The sequence below is a fragment of the Mustela putorius genome, unplaced genomic scaffold, assembly GCF_011764305.1.
Source record: "Mustela putorius furo isolate JIRA1106 unplaced genomic scaffold, ASM1176430v1.1 tig00003834_pilon_pilon_pilon, whole genome shotgun sequence".
NCBI lineage: Eukaryota > Metazoa > Chordata > Mammalia > Carnivora > Mustelidae > Mustela > Mustela putorius.
In genome coordinates this window covers 53313209-53333834 of record NW_025421987.1, presented here as the reverse complement: position 1 = coordinate 53333834, position 20626 = coordinate 53313209, and the positions used below count along the sequence as shown (strand labels likewise).

The 20626-nt window shown below is 36.8% G+C and overlaps 1 protein-coding gene across 1 annotated transcript in view; it reads right to left on the bottom strand.

The window, feature by feature from the left end:
- Window positions 1-4134: 4134 nt before the first annotated feature.
- CPB1 (carboxypeptidase B1) overlaps window positions 4135-20626 on the bottom strand; it is a 35232-nt gene continuing 18740 nt past the window's right edge. Inside the window, exons 7-11 of the mRNA XM_004755483.3 lie at window positions 18846-18956; window positions 18666-18756; window positions 17786-17988; window positions 6325-6409; window positions 4135-4505 (exon numbers count right to left, since the gene is read on the bottom strand). Of these exons, the coding sequence (XP_004755540.1) occupies window positions 4318-4505; window positions 6325-6409; window positions 17786-17988; window positions 18666-18756; window positions 18846-18956 (678 nt within the window). The 3' untranslated portion in view covers window positions 4135-4317. The remainder of the gene's footprint in view (window positions 4506-6324; window positions 6410-17785; window positions 17989-18665; window positions 18757-18845; window positions 18957-20626) is intronic.

The following is a 20626-nucleotide window of genomic DNA, read 5'->3' as shown; positions in this document are numbered from 1 at the left end:
GAATAGTAGGTGCTAAAACATATGCTTGTGCCCTCTAAGCACTTGTTAAGGTTGCTAAGTTCTGTGAACAGACTTATAGTTGACCACTGTCAGCTGGGTTATCAGCATGTATCATGTGGTAGATTAAAGCCATGGCTACAGTGGTGCCTGGGTGTCTTAGTAGGTTAAATGTCTGCCTTCGACTCACGTCATGATCCCAGAGTCCTGGGATCGAATACAGCATCCCACTCCCTGCATAGTGTGAAGTCTGCTTCTCCCTCTTGGAGAAGTAGTGTAGTTAGATGTAGCTCTTCCCCACTCATGCACCCATTCTTTCTCTATTTGTCTGATGAAGAAATAAATAAAGTGGTGGCTGTTTCCTTTAGGGGTGAAATATCTTTCTGTATTTGTTTTAATGTGGACTACTTCAGGAAAAATTTTTTGTTAGGGCTTTTCTTTTTGGAGTTTTATTTTCTGATTCCTCAAGTAATGAATGCCTACTAGAAATAATTTAGCAGAAACAGAAAATTTGAAAGAAGAAAATAGAAATCACTTTTGATTCTAACATTCTTTTAAGTTTTCTTAAAGCCTTTTTTCTGTACGACTAGTATTAAAACTGGAGAAGGCTTGTATATCTGTTTTTCAGGTCAAGTATGAAGGACACTTCTGTTTTATTTGGGAATCTATGTAAATGTGTGAAGGATTCTAGTATCTTTTAGGATAAGACTCTGATTATAAATAATCTTGGACTTAATATCTGTACGTATTTCAGTTCCCTGTTTCTATAACAGGATATTGGCATGTGATGCTTTTAAGACTTCCCACTATTCCCCAGTTTACTTAGCCTTTGAAGAACAGATACAATAGATAGATTTCAAGAGTATTCTGAAGCTTTTCCTCAGAACAAGTGATTTCTTGGTAGTTATAATTCTGAATAATCTTATATTATTGCATCAAAATTTATAAAAGATCTTGGCATTATGTATAGAATAAGATAATAGCTATTGGACAGCATATTTTAGGATTGACTTTGTAAGGTGGTATGATGTTTCATAGGTCAAATTAAAAAGAAATTTAAAGTTGAATGGCTCACTCAACAGTAATTTTTCATCCTTCTGGATCTCTATACTCCCAGGATATCTAGCCATAGTTTAAAAACTTGTTTTAGGGGCATCTGGGCGGCTCAGCTGGTTGTGTGTCTGCCTTTGGCTAAGGTCATGATCTCAGGGTCCTGGGATCAAGCACCACATTGTGTTCCCTGCTCTCTGTGGAGCCTGCTTCTCTTTCCCTCTGCCCCTCCCCTTCTGCTCATGCTGTCTCTCTCTCTCTCACTTTCTCTCTCTCAAATAAATAAAATCTTAAGAAAAATAAGATACTGCTTTATTTTTGAAGCTATATTTTTATGCATATTTTCAAACGTTATCACTATAAAAGAGATATCCTAGAAAATGAAAATTCTCTTGTGATTTTACTAGACTCTTTCAGATACTTCTCCATCTTCAAATCAAATCCAATAAGCTTCTGAAATACCTTTAGATATCTCAGAAAGGGTATGTTGAAAGAAAAAATTGTTGCCTTTAGTTGTGGATATTGGATTCTTAACATGGAAATGAAGCTGCCCTGCAAAATCCTGCAGGAAACTTGTCTTCATTATTTGAAGGAAAGGTAGCATTTCTAGACAGAGTTGTGGGTGTGTAGTTCAGGCAGTGTCAGAGCTGGCTAGAGTGGGGAGAAGTGACTATCTGCTCAAATGAGATGACCTAAGAGGATCATCAAGACCCCATTTGGCCCCCAAATAACCTCATTAGCTGTCATGGTTCCTTCTGGTTTTCCTCTGTGCCTGAAATTTTCTTTGAGCAATTCATATAGGTTAGCTAGCAAAAACAGGTGAATACATGGGATGTTATTCTAGATGTGAAGACTCTACTCCCATATTCCCGACTGGAAAATCAGTCTTGCTATGTTATAGCAACACTGTTTGACATAGGAAAAATTCAGGGAGCCATTTCTGTGCTGTTGGCTAATTACCATTTGGGGAGATAAGGGCTTGGGACTGAGGAAAGGCTCAGAGCCTGTCCTGGGATCTCAATGTGGGGGTAATTTAAAGGAGGGAGTTAAAGGGAGGTGCTCTTACAGTCAGAGGCTCTTGGGTGGGCAGGGCTGGGTAGGAACTCTTTGCAGTCCCTGGTCCACTTGTAGGAGGTCATATGGTATTACTGCACTGGGAAGGACTAAAGCAGACATGTCTTTTTGTTTTAGCTCAGTTTAGCTCAGGCAAGTGGCACTCCTAACCAGCTTGCTGTTGACTTTCAGTCGGCCAGAGATACAGCAAAAGTTTTTCTGGTGTAAGAAATCTTGGATACAAGGGATTTTAAATGAGAATATTTCCATACTTACTTTCCTGGTCCTTACCTTTAAAAAAAATTCCTTGGAATTTTTGAACATTTCTAATCTCTAATTTAAAGTGCTCAATTTAGAGACGTAGTTCTTTATGGTTGACACACACGACTTTTGAACTTTGGATCACACACAACATTTCTTAGAAGTCAGTGTTATCTGCTAGAGGTAGAATATGGGAGTGTCTTGTGGAACTATCTATGGATTGAATGATATACATCCAGCAAGATAACTTCACTCAGGTAATTCTGGTTGAGTTAGCTCTCCAATTCCCAACATGGATATAAATTTAAATAACACAGGAAAAGATAATTTAACTAAATTACATCTGTTTTTTCTGTTGTGATCAGTACTGCTTGAGAATTCATGGGAGTTTCTTTTTTTTTCACCTAAATGTCTCTGTATCTATTTAAATGTACTAAATTTTGTCAATTTGTTTGACAAAGTGTGGCAGCTGCACTGCTACCATCTAGTGGACAATTAATGCAATTAATCATTCTTTGGCTTGACAGCTTCTGAACTACTGTGGCTTCAAAGGATTCTTCTTTTGTTGTTGTTGTTGTTGTGTTTCATTTCATTTCATTTTTTTAATCACAAAGTATTCTTCTTTTGAATAGGACACAATCATAGATATTTTAACATGTTTTGCTCGATATGGAATCCTGTTTTCCTTGGATCCACATAGAAAACAACGAGTTCGTATTTTAAAGTAAATAGAATAGTAAAGTAGATTTTAAGTTAAGAGATGCTCCTGAACTGCAACTAAATACCTATTATTATATTTTAAAATTTGAACTTTGCATAATACTCTCTGACATTAGCATGTTCAATTCTAATTTTGGGAAACTTCAAGTCATGGAGTAATTTTTGCCTCTTTTGTTTAAGACCAAACACCCTCTTGTTTTACCTCCCATCTGCTTCGTATCACTCTCCTTAACAAATCTCCTTGTTAACACCCTTCTGACACCCTCTTGTTTTACTTCAGTCTGCTTTCCACCTTAGCTGGTTGACGTTTTAAAAACTCTGATCATGTCATTTGCAACTGAATGTTTTCCATGGCTTCCCATTATTCTTAGACCAATGTTCCAAACCCTTAAGCTCTAAGCTCTATTTAATAATCCCTCCCTCCCTCCTCAGCCCCAGTACATGCCCTTCTTCCCTCTGGCTTTCTTCCTAAGGTTTCTGTATCTTCACAGGGCTTGGAAGGGGCACTCTCTTCATCCAGATCATTGTGATTCTTTCTTCAGGTTCCAGCATTCTCTGAGAGAGCCTTCTCTTCCACATCAGGGAGGTAGACTGAGTATATGTTCTTTTTACGTAATTTGTCTAGCACTTACTTGCTTAATGTAAATTAAATCACGAATTACTAAATAATTTGTGAAATATCTAATTATTTATTTCATGTCTGTCTTCCCAAATGTTCATTGAAGGCAAGAATGGTCTTTCTTTTTCATTGTTCTGTCTCTAATTGCTTAACAAAGTGTTTGACATGTAGTCGACAGTTCATAAAATAAATGAGCTGAGAAGAGAGCTAAAGCAAGATGGGAAGATGCGGTCTTTCCCCTGAATTTCCCTGTATATATCTTCTTCCTCATAAGCCCCCATTATAACCATACATCTCTAGACTCTGCCAGTGTTGGCAAATACCCTGAGGACTTTAACTCCTATATAGTTGATCCGCATCATTACCTGTGGATGGCTTGCTTAGTCACTGGTTCACATCATTTTTCCCCCCAAAGAAGTAGACAGTCTGTCAGGTTTCTAATTATAATGAATCCTTTTTATTATGATCAGTATTGAAAGATCCGAGTAGTTTAATAGACTAGAGGCTTAAAAGAAAGATTGGGATCTAGAAAATATGCAGGCAGACAAAAATAAGAATTCAGGATAGGAAAGAGACAAAGAGTGAGCACTTTGAAATAAGGCTGTCAGCATTCTCTGCTAGTACAGATGTCCCAGGACATATCTGGCAAGGTACTTGATGGCCAGCATCGTCTCCTCACAGGTTGGCCGAATCTGGGATTCAGGGAGGGCAAAGCCGTATCTGCCTTTGTCCCGGAGTTCAAAGGTAAAGGAATATTTGATACCTTGGTCATAAGCCCAGTCATCAGAGCCCCCAGCAGCAGGATCTGAAATATGCAAAGAGCAGAAAAAAACAAACAACCCCCCCAAAACTTTAAATCCAGGAAGGAAACTTAAAAAAAAAAAAGAAGAAGAAGAAAACCAGCCAGCTTTCTTTTATAGTTAACAACTGTTTCACTGGGCAAAATATTATAGGTAGGCCAATTTTCCGGAAAACTGGATTATAATAGATATGGGGGCTGTTTTAAAAAATCAGTCCAATCTTAACCTCTAAGCCTCATTAGTGGGAATGATGTATTTCATACCCAGGAAGTATGTAATTTATAATAAAATATAAACCTCTCACTGTGCTTGTATGCTGTGGTAAACTATATCATATGTAATTTGTTTACAAAATAGAGATAATTTCTTAGGAAAGAATGTTTGTTTCCTAGGAAAATATGGAGAGCCACATGATGACTGATGATAGGAGAGAGCTCCAAACCCCAAGGAAACACTGCTGACTGATGAAATCAGAGCATCTTGAGGGCAAGGCTGGGCCTTTGTTTGTGTTTCCTCAGGGCCTAGCAGATGGTCTGGCCGAGGTTAGGCATTTGTTCAGTTCTTCATTTGGTAGCAGTTACCAAGTCACTGCCTTGTAGATTTTGTATCTCTTCAGTCACTAGGTCATTTGTTTGTTCATTCATTAATTCATTCTTTCATCTATTTGTTCAGCCAACAGCCATACAGCCCTCACTGAGCAGTAGGCCATGGTCTCTCCTCTGGAGATGCCAGAATAAAGGAAAGATGTGACTTAATGCCCTTCAAGGGTTTACAGTATGAGAAAAGAACCCTCACTGAACTACTCTGCATAAAACATATAAGAAGTTCACAGTATATGAATAGATGGGCTACTTCTGTTAGAACCCCCTTTGGAAAACACTGTACCCCCGTACGATTCAGAGCAGGTTAAAAAAGGATAAAACTATAGAAAACTGTATTTTACATAAAACTAAACAAAACAGAACTCAGGACTGGAGCCTCTCCAGCTGCATGGAGGGCCCTGTGATGACAGGACTGGGTCTTTTCCCTTGTATTTCTAGTCCTTTCAGATCTGGGGCAAAAAGAAATCATGCAAAGGCAAAGGAAAATATAAGTAGAAATTTAAAATGGGGCCTGCAGGATGTGCCTTCCCAGTGAAATTTAAACTCCGCAGCATCTAAGTGAAATCTGGGGTCTAGCCCCTATCTAACTCTCTTGCCACTTGCTCCAACACACTGAGTGACTGGTCAGAGGGGCTGACATCTACCACTGGAAAGTAGCTTGAGCCTGAATCAGCCCTTGCTTGCGTCTGCAATCTGTTTAGTCAGGAAAACACTCCTTCTTATACTTTCTTCAGCGATTGTCCTTCCAGGTAAAGCGGCTATGTCATTATCCTGGGCAGTCATCCCTGATGCTGTGGGATGGGCTCTGTTGGTGCTGGAGTATGTTCTTTCCTTGTGCATCTTTTGTCATAACATCCAGCACCCTATATTTAGTTTTCCTCTGCCCTTTTTGAAGACTGTACTAGTTCCCCAACGTCCATTTCTCCTTTTCTCTTGCCTTCCCTCCATCCTCCTTTCCTTTCTTTCCTAGCACCTACTGAGGACCTGGAACATAGCAGTGGCTGCTCAATGGTTATTTACCAGGCGCAAGTGTTTTCTTGGTTTGGAGGGGATACTTTTTCTGAACAGAAAACTGATGACATATATAAAAAATTCACTGTGGCAAAAATTCATGTGGCAAAAGCCACATGCTTTACATGATCTGAAAGGAAAGGGTCTGGGAACCATTTGTTGCCTTTTTAGGCATGTGGTCTCTTTGCACAGTTCTGAAGCCAAGACTCACAGATTGTTGTAGCTCCTGGGCCATATGTGTACTTGGTGCCATGTAGGGTGGCAAGTTCTTTTATGGTGGCTTTAGCCAGGGCATTCTGCAAAAGAACCGGCAGCAGTTCGTGAGTAAATAAATAAAAGCACACACTGACAAACAGACAAACAACTGTACATTATTTTTAAGACACTGAAGAGGTATAAGACACAATTTGAGTTAGTTTTACTCCTGCTCAGTGTCCATCCAATTTTTCTCGCTAACCTGATTATATGATCCAAGTAATTCTTGTGAAAATATGTCTTCCCTAATGCCTTCTCCAGGCACTCACTCTGAGCTTCCCTCTGAATGTGTGTCATATTGTGGCAATACCATTTACTGGCCTCTGAGTTTTCAGTGACTTTTTCTGTCTTTTATCTCCATGTCTTCAGAGCCCTGGTCAAGGCTTACCACTTGGTGGTTGTCCAGGAACTATTTGTTGGAACTCTGAAGATCATTAGCATATTACCCCCTTATCTGAGCATTAGGTCTTTAAATTCATTGTAAATAATTGTTGCAGTAAAGTATGGGTCCTAGCAGTAACTTCTGTTTTAGTCAGAGGACAGTCTTTTACTTTCTTTCTTTCTTTTTTTTTTTTTAAGATTTTATTTATTTATTTGACAGACATCCCAAGCAGGCAGAGAGGCAGGCAGAGAGAGAGCCAAGAGCCCAGTGGGGGGGGGGGGATGGGGGGCGGGGGCTGGATCCCAGAACCCTGGCATTATGACCTGAGCTGAAGGCAGAGGCTTTAACCCACTGAGCCACCCAGGTGCCCCGACTTTCTTTTCTTTTTTATTTACATAGAACTTAGTGTGTCTTTTTTTTCCCAGGTATTCTTCCTTAGGCTTGTTAAACATTTTTTTTTTTTTAAACCTTAGTTTAGGCTAGAGAAATGAGACTATAGCAATCTGTAACTGTCCCAGATATCACATTCATTGATTTAGTAAAATGTCAGTGTTAATAATATTAAGAATTAGTTTATGTGTAAGGATTAGTTTGGCAAATCTATATTGTGTCTGGAGCTTGTAAGAGAAAAGCAGGAGACAAGAAAGTCTTTGTGTTTGTACAAAGAGGTTGTCTACCTAATACAGGTAAACAAAAATCAAACGCATACAAAGTAAACCCCAACAAAACAAAACATAAAATACCTGGAAATGTGGCAAATTATAAAGCCAGGACAGGATAGAATTATATGAGCTGGGGCAAGAGCATTAAAAATTACACATATGAATGATGGGATACTTAATACAGTGTTCACTGCTAACATAGAAATACTTAGGAATTGGCAGTTCCAGGAATCAGGGTGGTTCCATCTTGGAAGATTTTTAGACTGAAGAATTAGACAACATCTACTCTTTTCAAAATGAAGAACATTTGAATTCCAGAATTAAAAAAAAAAAGCAGCAAGTATTAGCTTATGTGTATTTTTTTTTTTTTTTAAAGAAGTGGCTTCATTTTCTCAAAAGACCCATTGCTTTTCTGCCTCAATGCCCCCCAACTCTTCAAGGGCAAGGGCTCTGTGGCCCCAGCCTCCCTATGCTGTAAACTTCCCAGCATCCACTGACATACTGCATATTTAAATGAAATCACTCAAAAAGTAAGGCCTGACTTGGCTGTCTTGGGAATACAGATTTGAAAATCTGATTGTTTACTACAGGAGAATTAGCCATAATTCATTCTGGTTATGAAACTAGCTATATTTCATATTTTGGCATCATAATTATGTCTTGTACATATGCTTGGAAAGCAGTGAGATTGGTGATGAAATCAAAATACTCCTTGTTTTACAAAGTAGCAGCTTCCCTTAGACCTTGTTATAATATGAAAACCAGTTTAGTAGTGTCCTATGTCAGATTGACAAGGGCATGTCTATAAAATTTCAAAGTTCCACCTCCCTAATTGTTAGTGCTGCACCAACTGAGTGATAAATTAGAAAATTTAAAAAGAGTTATAAAACATAATTCATGATTTTCTGGTCTGGTCCGCTGAAATGGTATAATCTGTTTCTTGCAACTAATTTATTCTCAGAGCTTTGAAACACTAACTTGAAAATTTTAGGGTTTTACTTCCCTTTTTTCCAATCTGGTAAACTAATACATGCTTTCTATTACTGCGTAGGATCTTTACTATTGTGATCTAAATGTATAGTTCCTGTTGTTTAATCTTGTTCTAACCAACACACTAGAGCTAAGTCTTCTCTTTACCCTTTAGTATAGGGCCTATTGCAGATTGAAATGAGAATAATTAACAGTTGCACAGTGCTCAGAATAGATATAAAATCATCATGTAGAAATGTGAAATGTGGTGAGGTGCTAATATTTTTGGTAAGTAAATAGTACATTTTCTATTGTTCTACAATTTCTTTAACTTGCCATTCATCTGAGGACACCTGTAGTTATTTTTCTGTAAGGCAGAACCTCTAATTCTAAAGAACTCTGATTCCTTTGCTAGTTACCATTCTGAGGCTTTTCTTCAGTTCTGGTTTCCCCTCTCCCCATTTAAGTCTTGAATTATTACTTCTAGTTAGAAATACAGTTCTATTAAGTTCCGGGGACCTAAGGTAAAGCGTTATGACTATGATTAGCAGTACTGTACTATATACTTAAAGGTTGCTTTGAGAGTAGAGCTTTAATGTTGTCACCATTACAAAACAACAAAATAGCAACAACAACAAAATGATAGTTATGTGAGGTAAAGGACATGTTACTAATGTGGTGAACATTTCCCTATATCTATGTGCATCAAATCATCACATTGTACCTCTTAAACTCACACAGTGTTATAAGTCAATTATAGCTCAATAAAGCTGAGAAAAAAGTAGTGTGATTCTGTAGGATTAGTTCTAAACATGAAGTTACGAAGACTAGAGAAGACTTAAAATAAGAAGATCATTGAAGTTATCCATTAGCTTCAAGTTTCAACTTCAAAAACTTCAAGTCTCTTAATATGTTTATTGATATGATGTAATATATGAGTTATCTGACAAAACTGAAGGGGTCTACTTATGATCTGTTTCCTCATTTGACTTACCAATTTATCATTTTAGTCATAACTACTGTTAGGACCACACAAAAATGTTCAGTTTGCCTTTCCTCAAAGTGAGAATTATGTGTTTTCTAAGACTTCCTTAGGCATCTTCTGAAGAAGTTGTTCTGCCTTTGGTGCTGACCGAAATATTTAAGATTGATATCAGTTTAAAAAGGATATTAACATGTTGCTGTCATGGTGCACATTGCAGGAGCATTTAGTTTGTGTCCGCCTTTGCTTTCCTTGTTCTCAGTTGCTCTGTCCTCTTGATGTCTACCTCATCACTCATCTTCTGAGTGTCATTTCATCACCACATCTTTCAGTTGCTTTCTCACCTTCTCTTGAAGTCCCAACTTCCTTCCTTAGCCTAAAGGGTGTGAGGTAGCCCCTTCTTTCTCTTTCAGTCTGCGTCACTTGCTGTGCACTCCGTGTTCCTTTGGAGCTAGGTTTCCCTGAACTTCTTCCCCATACACCTCTTCCTGACTCTCCTTACCTCCTCACTTTGGATATCTTTCTCCCTTTGTTGGAATCCTCTTCTCATCTTTGTTCACTTGGAGAACTACTGTTGTTTGTCCACATTCAGTTTTAGTGTCATTTTGTTAGTGAAGCTGCCCCTGAATCTCTTAGGGAGCAACGATTCCCCCTCCTTTGTGAAGGCTAATACCACTATCAGAGTTCCTGTCACTGTGTTGTATAATGAGTTGTTTTTGCATCTGTTTTGTATCACCTCCCAGGTAAGCTTCTTATAGGAACGGGTTCTTGGCTATTTATTTTTTATTCTCAACAGATTGTATAGCATCTAGCACATGGTTGGGTGATTGAGTCTTATATTAGGGCTGGGGCATTACAGATGAGCCCGGTTTGGGTGTGTGTGCAGGACACCGAGCCCTGTAAAGGCTGTGACATAATGTGAGGGCATAGTACCATGTAGTGATGGTTGATGGGTTGCCACATTTACACAATGACTTCTGCTATGCATTTTACTTATTTCCATTAATTAAAAAAAAAAAAAACGAAGTCTGTGGACCCTTTCTCTCTGCCCCTCTGGGGCCAAGAGACCAAAAAAAAAAAAAAAATCAGAACAGACATTAATTGACCAAAATATCATATTTTAAATTCCAATGATCTTAACAAAAATCCCTGGAATCAATGTGGGTCTTTTCTTTTGAAGAGTTCAAATACTTTCACAAATGTTACTCATTTATCTTTCTAACACTATCTGTCCACATTTCATCAGCATAGAATTTTCTTGCAGAATGGAATGCCACGTGGGGCAGCATGCTCAGTGGGAATGTTCCAACCAAGCTGGGTGACTGACCCCAGCCAGGAATGGTAAAAGAGAGATAATTCCTGTATTTGCTAAAACGTTAGAGTGGTAACTCCTTTCCCTTCTGCATTTCTGTAAAAAGGGACTAAGACAGCTGACGAAAGATCCGCAGAAGCAATAGCACATCAGAAAGTGTGATCCACATCTTGAAACTCCAATTAAAGACACTTTCTTTACAACCTGTCATTTGAGGGACATCTTACATCCTTGCTCAATGGGTTCAAAATAAGAACTAACATTTACATAAAACCTTAGACTTTACAAAGAGCTCTTGATAAGAGCTAGATATTTTTATCCCCATTTTACGGATAAAAGAACTGAAACTCAGAGAGGATAAAAGAACTTTCCCAAGGGCATGCAGCCCCATAAGTGGCTGACTTGAGCTAGGTTCTTCTTGCTTTAAATTCTGTGCTCTTTTTCACTTCTCCTTGTGGCCTTGGAATACTTCAAAAGAAGTGTTGCTGGAGCTGGTTTTACCAATTGTAAAGAACAGAAGGAAGCTAAATATAAATCAGCCTCAGAGAAAACTTTGCTTTCAGTCAAGGCCAAACATGGCCAGCCTTTATTAATCCTTAGATATGAGTTTCCTACCATGTCTTATGCATGTTCTCTTTTGTCACCTGTTTTCTTAAAAAGAGGCCTTGGTCATAGAGCAAAAGACAGAGAGAGTCTAAAATGTCACATCTAACTCAAAGCCCAAGAGACAAAAGACCAACTAGTGTAATGTTTCCCAGGCTCTGAGCTCCAGGAGGCTGGTAAGATGAATAAGGCGAAGGTGTTCTTTTCCACTGACCTGCCTTCCCAGGTAACATGTGATCAGGAAGCCCCTGTCTCATGGCTGTGCTCATGGTCCTCATTGCAAGCCAGTGTCATGGGAGGTGGGGGCTGCCTCTTCTAATCTTCCACTGGTCCGTTATTACAGTACAAGAAAACAAAAGTTCCAAACTGACTATGGGCATAAACCAGTTGGAAGGAAATTTTCCCCAGAACTTTGTTTCTAACTTGAAGTTCTGAGTTTAATTATTCCTCTGGGCGAATACATGTGAAAATGAAAGCATCAAAATAATCTTTAACTGCGGTTTCCTTCCTTCTGTCCTATGATAACGGGTAACGTATACCAAGGGACCAATGAGGAATTTAACTTTTATAATTTTGATGCTAGAGGAGAAACCCGCAAGGCCTTCAAGGAAGCACTGAGGAGAAAGCCTTCGGGATTTGAAAAAACAAATATGTTTCTGAGAAAAACAGGAGGGTAAACAAGCGCAGGCTCTGGTTGCAAAGCCTGAGATTAGAGAAAGGCAAGGAGTTAGCGAAAGGTTTGGCTCGGGAGAGCAGGGCCTGCCCATCTTGGCAGAGCCCCTGGCGGGTGTGGGAATGCTTTCACTGATGTAAAGCAATTTTTTCCTTTGGCTGATCTGCCTGCATATTTTTAAGCTCTTTAAAATTCAAGGAAAATGTGAAATGTGAGTCAGCTGAAGTTGCAAAGTCTAGAGCATGTTTGTGTGTGTGTGTATGTGTGTGTGTTTGTGTAGGTGAGCCATGTAGGTGAGCACCTACCACTGTAAGTGGTACTTCTTCCAAATAAATATTAAATAATACATGTTGTATAATGGGAAGGTACTGGGTCTCTGGCACTTCAGATTTGCAGAACACTGTAAGCTGTTTGCGAGGAGGGTGAAAGCCAGGGGACTTTAGCCAGGAATGTGACTCTGTTCTTATCTTAGCATAAAGCAGGGTTTCTCAACCTTGGCGTTCCTGACATGTGTGCTGGAGAATTCTTTGTTGTGGGGGCTGTCCTGTGCATTGTAGAATGTTTATCAGCATCCTCTGGCTTCTACCCACTAGATGCCTATAGTACTCCCACAGTTACAACAACCAAAAATGTCTCCCCAGCATTGCCAAATATCTCCTAGGAGGTAGGGGAGGGGACAGAATTAGCTTGAAAGAAATCAGATAAAAGACATAATTCTGGTAAACATGAATGTATTTTGGAGAAAGAATTAAAAAGAAAGACAACTTGTTTTGAAGGTGCTCTGAATGCCTGTCTTTTTTGCTGATGATAGTACAGGTGTCTCTTAAATACTGCTGCTAGCTCAGTGCTGCTAAAATATCCCTCTACTAGCAGGGTTGCCAATCTTGGCCAAAAATACAGCATACCCAGTTAAATGTAAATTTCAGATCGACAGTGAATACTTTTTCAGTATAAATCTGTAATATTTGGACAATACTTACACTATTATTATATTGTTTATCTGAAATTCACATCTAACTGGGAGCCCTGTATTTGACTCGGCAATCCTATTTACCAAGTTACTGGCTCTAGAGCCTGCTGTGACACAGGACTCATTACGACATTTAAGTCTCCTGGGTAATGTCATTATCTCTTCCTTCACAAGAACACTGGAAACAGGTTGATCTTTCTTCTCTCCCCATTTTTCAAACTTATTGCTGGCCATTTGTTGGCTCTTTTCTCTGCCTAAAATGCACTCTTCTGTCTTTTGTTGCCCAAATCCTGCCCATCCTTCAAGGCCCAGAATAAATGGGGTTTTTCTCCTCTCCGTAACTTTCACTGACCAGCCTCATTACATATTACCATTTTCTTGCCCTAAATTCCTATTACCATGCTTAGTTTGAAACTCCAAATTTTGTACGTCTCTTATATGGTTTTTGATATATGAGTCTTACAATTTCAGTAAGATCCTACATTCTTAATAGCAAAAACCATGTTTTATGCTGAGTACTTAATAGGTACTCAGTGAAATTTCTGATAATTGTCTGATGAACTCTGTTCTGACCAGGCCTCTGTAGGAATATCTTAATAAGCCAAGAAGTCTTTTAAAATGTATAGTGATAAATCAACAACAGTTTCTCTAATTAAATAAATTCTGCAGTTGTCAGATGTGGATATTTTGTGCCTCAGATTCTGTCTTCCTTAGGTTCTGGTAGCCTGCTTGACGGAGGGGTTATGGACTTGTTATTGTTATTAGGCAGGGCCATGGGGACAGCTGTGATAGGGTGTGCACATGGCCCTGCAATTATCCACCTTCTAATCACAACATTTGTTCTCTCTGATTTTTATGTTTATCTCTAATCATGGTCTTGCTTTATGCTCAGTACTTGGGTGGAACAGTAGATATCTATCTTGGTGGCTCATTAACTCACATTTTAATTAAGAGGGAGGTGCCACTGTACTGGAAGGTGTTAGAGTTTAGAAGTGGATTCTTATATTTTGGTCAAGTTTAATAATTTTTCAGAAAGATTGTCATTTTTCTCCTGGTTAGTGAATATATGCCCTTGAAAGCATAGGACCAAAATCATAAAGACTGGGTCCTGGGAATTTAGGTGTCCCAGCTGACCACTGCAAATCCTTAGCAATGTCCAGGGACAGAGGTAATAAGGTATTTGTGGGATGAAAGACTATTTGATGGATGTTCTGTAAAACAGCTACATGGGGTACCCATGGCCATACAAATATGTGTGGGTATCTTTGGAAATTGGGTCAGTCTAGGAAATTCTTCAGGATTCAATAAGTCTAGGCCCAAGGCTGCCTATTTTACTGTATTGGCTTAGCCAAGCCTTCATTGCTTCAGCTGGAAAATGAGAAAGCAGAACCAGAGAAATTCAAAGATTTCCAGCTGTAAAGTTCTGTGCTTTTAATGAAGACATGTGGTGTCAGCTGTATGCCCTGGATCAGCACCTTTGTGGAGTGCATATCAACTTCCAGTTTGGTCAGTCTGGGGAATGGGTCAAGATACTTGGTTGACCAGTTATTATTTTACATTCCTGCTTTTGGACTTAGAAATGGTATTATGATAAATAGTAATAATAAGTAACAGTGACACATGTGCCTTTTTGGGGTGGGTAGGCAGACCAAAGATTTGGAGCTTCTTCTATGCTCAATAAATGCAAAGATATGGATAGGTTTGGGAACATTTTCAGTTAAGTCTTCTTAATAAAAAGAGAACTACTCTCACAATAAAGAGGTCATACAATTCAATATTTCATTATCCTTCAGAATTTTGAAAATGTAAAGTATATTATTCTCGTGGATCTTAAAGCTTCCTTTAAAGATAGTGATAGCTTCCTATTGAAGAAGTTAACACTGAGGAACTGGAAGGTGTATGAAGCCATTGGAAACTCACAGTATACTTTGTATTTTTTCTTTAAATAATATAGTATGTGTAAAAACAGTTAGCAAACTGAAAAGCATTATATATGTAAGGTATTTTTATGATCTCTCATTCTTTTTACTGATCTGCTGTAAAGATATTTTTGGTAGCTTTCTTTGTAATCCATGCTGTCACTTCTATTCTTTTACCTCATTGGTCTTTTGCATTCTCATCTCTGCCTTTCTTCCCTCTGAAGGTTGTCTCATGATGTGAATAATCAGGCAATCTACATATAAGATCTTTCAGAAATGAAGCCACATACATTTTTATCATGACTCAGATATCAGAGATTTCTGTGTATATCCTAAATTTGGGCTGAGAATGTTACTAGAAGTAAAGAATTATTTCCTTTTGTTGGGAGTCATAGTCTCCTTGAAGCATTTTTTTTTTGCTACAGATATAATCTTACAAATTTTGTAAGTGTAAAGATAAATAAGAATCATATCTATATCTATACACTGAATTCTAGGTAAGACAATACTTTAAGAAATTCTGAGTTATCCATAATGTGATGTGCCAAGAAGGCATCTTATAAATCTTTTCCTACCTTTAGTTTTCTACAGCAGGGTCACATTTTTTTAGCTGAAAATTCATACAGAAGCATTAGATTTGGATGGAACATTTATCATGACTTTTACCTTTTTCCTTAATATTCTCATTGCAAATAAAAACCATGAAAAAGCTAATATTTTTCCTTATGAGAGATTCAGATTCTCATTTGGCTATATATATATTATATATATATATAATATATATATATACACACACACATATATTTATACTCATTAACACTATAGTTATGAGTTCTGCCATATGTGCTTAGGAAGTAAGTGAATTGGAATTATGCAAAATAAGAAAAAGATTGAAAGGATCTCTAGTTTTTCAAAAGATTTAAGTTGCTTTGGGGGTGCTGAACTAAATTCAGATTCCCAATGAATTTACTAATCAAATTAACATTCATTTAAATATTTCTTCTAAGATGCGAGGCAAAAGATTAATCATAGAAAAAAAATATTAGAAATTAAAATAACTTTAAAATCAATTAATGTGATATAAGTGCAATTAAATTTTATAGTTTAGCCACCTATCTTATCATGCTTAGAAAGTATAAGAAGTAGCATGTACTTCTTGAATTTATTAGTTTTGTGAATACATAATTAAACTTCCAAGATAAGATTATTTTATGGTTTGTGCTTTTGTTGAGAATAGATTATGAATATTTTATTGTGATATAATTCTATTTATTCCACTTCTTTGTTAATTAGAATTAACTTATTCCCCAAATAGGAAAAGGTATTGAAACTTTGTGAAACAGCTCATTTCCAGAGAACACTTTGTTTTTCTGTAAGCATTTGTCTTTTAGAATTTGTGTTTAAAACTAGCTATATTAAGCAAAACTGGATATATTATTGTTACACTTAATATGGTTTATAATTTTAGTTTTAATATTTTACTTGTTAACTCATTAGTGCTTAGTTATTATGGCTTTGTCTTTTTCTTTTCTGATGTGGTACAATTTAAATATTCACTTGAATAAAGCAAACAACATAGCTCCACCTTCTCTCCTCTGGGACTCAAATCTGGGATTGAAATGAGGAGCTGACCACACCCATCTCTGGGATAGCAGGACTGTGAGCACCCACTGGGAACATTTAACAGATGGAGCATAACTGGAAAACTGAAATAGTTAAAGGTTCCAACTAATGATGTTTTCCTTCCTTTTTTTTTTTTTTTTTTTTTTTTGGCTCTGGATAAGGAAAATGGGAAGCTTTATGAAAATAACATTATTATTATTATTGTCATTTTTAACCCAGTGAGCCACCCAGGTGCCCCTATTATTGTCATTTTTAATGAGGAGGACCTGGCCAACTATTAGCTATCAATTTTCTAAGAGGCTAAGTTATTTTCTGTTTTACTCTTAACAAAATATTTATAGCATTACATGTTTTATTTGGTTTCTGAAGGACTAAAAGTACAAAACAACAGTTTCCAATTGTTAAAGTTACTGGGTCTTCAAATTTATGCATTTAGGTAAGCCAAATATCTATGTCATTGTCTAAGTGGAGCACTTTCTTTCTTTCTTTCTTTCTTTCTTTTTTTTTTTTTTGGCATAACTCAAATGCTTTAAATCTTACACTTATTCTTTTAGATCACTGGTCCCAACTTCTGGCAGCCAGATGTTTTATAAGTTAGAAAAAAAATATTGTGCAAAGGGTTCAAAACTTCTGGTTTAAAAAAATTATGCATTGATATGTGATATTTGTTAATGGGAATGTTATAAAACTCTTATTTAACTTTTCATGTGGTTATATCATGATTCTGTAACAAGATTGCTAGTTTTTTGAGTCATGGCTACTTAAATTTTTTTACATTGCTTCCTGTATCTAGTAAGGATCCAGTCATACCATTTGTTCATTGATTGCTTTATTTCTGTGTCTCGCCTAATCAAATAGTGAAATAATTTTAGGATCTTATCAACCAAATGTGCCAGGTTCCTAATTACATCTGCCATGCTTCTGCCTATGTCAAATCCAGCTCAAGGCAACTTAACAAAATTGACTTTCTAATTGTGTGTGAGACAGAACTACTTTGTTGATTATCCCAGATGCATCTGAAATCATCATGTGAGTTAGTATTGTGGTGAAGCCAGGGTAAGTGACCTATTGTCATTTTGAAGACTAAACCAGTTTAACATGTTGGGAACTGTTTCCTGGATCAAAATCCTATCTCTTTTAGCTAATTTATCTAGCCAATTCTGGATTCCTTATAAATCTGTAGTAATTTTTTTTTTTTTTGCTCCTGCTATCAGTAATTAATAATGGAATCTTTAAAAATTGTTCTTAGAATTTTTTCTCAGGAATAGGATTTAAGAAAATCTTAACTGTGAAATACCATATTTACTACCATGACCACTTACCAACTCAGCGTTGTTCTCTGTGAGTTTATAATCATAGGAGTAAGGGTAGAGCATCATTTGGGAGTATGAATGGATTGTCAGATATGCTTTGATGGAAGAGAGGTTGCTGCGGATGAAATTAGCCAGGGCCTTGGTCTCTTTTTCAGACTCTGCAGCAGGTCCACAGTAAGTTTCGTCACAGGGGCTTCGAGAAGCTCCGATTTCTAGAAAAACAGGTTGTTAATGGAATGGTCATCTATGGAAGTTACCACAAGGCATATTTCAAACTTTCAAATTAGAAAGTTAAAAATAAGCTATTTTTACCTGGATCCTTATGATAATGTATGTATATATGTATATAATAAAGCATGCATGCATTACTCACAAGATTAGGGGTGGTATGTTTTTAAGCTTATGGGGTAAAAGTTGCATGTGAAATCACCAGTGTGTCCCTGTGTAATAATATACAATGAGATCAATATAGTGTAAAAAAATTAATAATTAGGGGACAAACTAATATCCATGAGAAATTTCCTTATTACTCTAATCATTCTCTGAGAGTTGAATCACAAAATTAGAATTATATCACAATTTTATTTAAACAATTATTTAATGACTGTGTCCTTTAGATTATATATCTTGAAGTAGTAGGATTACGTCTGTATTCTCAGTCTTGTGTTTCCAGCTTCTAACATAGCTGGGAATGCAGTAGAGCACACAATATGTTTTTTTTAAATAAATAAATAAACCATTTATTGTCTGTGGCTTTCAGAAAGTTAGAATTCTAAAATATAAAATTTTATATTTTTTCTTGTTTTAGACACTGTTGTGTTTTCTTGTATTATTTTTTCTTCTGTGCTTTTTCAACAGATGCTTGCAAAATGGTGATCCTGATACTTACTGCACCAACCAGCATCAAAATTTCTGTTGGGGTCTGTGCCAATGCAGGTAGTTCCAGCCTGGGTGGAACGAGTCTTTCTCCACATTCGGTTCTGAAAGTGGATTATGTGGTTAGGCCAAGTATAATAGAAAGTGGGTTGGTTTTAATTTCATCATCCCCTTTCAGTATTGGCTCATATACCTTGGTCCAGGTGTAGACGTAGCCGTCGATATTGACCACAGGCAAGACATAAAAGTCTAACTTGTCGAGAAGTTCTGTCATGTGGATTTCTTGTCCATAGGTGCGGATAGCCTAAGTATCAATGAGGAAGAGAATTTCATGGAAAAATAGAATACGTGATGCTACTAAAATTTACATAGACTGGGTGAATATTGACTTTTGTAATGGAAGCCATGTCTCTTTGAGGTAGACATTATTAATATTTAAAAGGCAGTTAGTAAAATATTACCTATAATTTTGGTTAAAATAGTTGTTTTTAATTCTTTGTTTCCAGGATATTCTTTTATATCCATATATAACTCACATAATTATTTCACTTTTTACTTTAAAGATGAACAAAAGATTTAATAACATTATAGACTTTTAAGAAACATACATGTGTTTACTTATTTTGCAATAATTTTTTTTTCAGAGTGAGTAGGATGTGAGGGTAAGACCTATACTTAGTAAGTAAAGAATGTCTATGGATGGCTGTGCATGTGTCTAATATCATCTAGAAGTTTATTTAAAGTTGTGAAGTAGATGGTTGCACTAGAGAGTGTGTCCAATAAGGAAGAAGAATGAAGAAGGCCTCCCATTATGAAGTGAGCTCACACTGATGGATTTTGGGTGGTTCTCACCAAGGCTCCAGGCTGAATAATGATGAAAGTATCCTTCTTACTCCTCTACACTGAGTAAGAGTTAAGAGACTAGTTCTCCTTGCTAAGTGATGATTTCTAAGTGATCTCTCTATGAATGAAGGACTTCTTTATGAATGAAGGACTTCATGCTCATTTATTATGTTCTCTTAGTCATAGTTCCCCAGCCCCAGGATCATATTAAACTTAAATTCAACTCTTTCTCAGGCTTTCTTGAATAGACTTTAAAATATTTAAGGCTTCTGTGTATTAATAGTTATTATATATTTTTGTGACTCTATACATTGTATTTATTATAATAGCACATGATAAAATAAGTGATTTTTAGGCTGGAGGAGTTATAGAACCACATTCTTTTAGTGAACCACATTCTTTTAATCTTGGAGATAACCAAAGTAGTGATAAAATTTCTTCATTCTAGAGGGCATATGGTGAGATATCCATTGAAGTTAAATGGTTCTAATTAGACACATAACATGTCTAGAAACCAAGACCGTGACAAATAGATACAGAAATATTTCACACAAAAGACAGTATATTGTATATAGTAATATTCTTAATTTTAAAAGTACTTCAATATTTTAAACTTCTAATTTTGAAGTAATTTTAGACTTAGAGAAGAGTCAGAAATAGTTCCCATATACCCATCACTCAGCTTCCCCTAATGTTTTCATCTTACTTAACCATGGTACAATGATCAAAGTGAAGGAATTAACACTAATACAGTAATAAAGTTAAACTATAGGTTTTATTTAGAGTTAACCAATTTTTTATTTTTTAATTATTTTTTTAGTATGTTGTTAGTCAACATATAGTAGTACGTCATTAGTTTTTGATGTTGTATTCCAAGATTCATTGTTTACATATAACACCAATTTTTCCACTCTTGCCCTTTTTCTTTTTCTTTTTTAAAATTTTATTTATTTATTTGACAGAGAGATAGCTAGTTACACAGGAAACACAAGCCAGGGGAGAGGGAGAAGAAGGAGAAGCAGGCTTCTCACCAAGCAGGGAGTCCGATGTGGGACTCGATCCCAGGACCCTGGGATCAATGAGCTGAGCCAAAGGCAGATGCCCAACGACTGAGCCACCCAGGCATCCCTA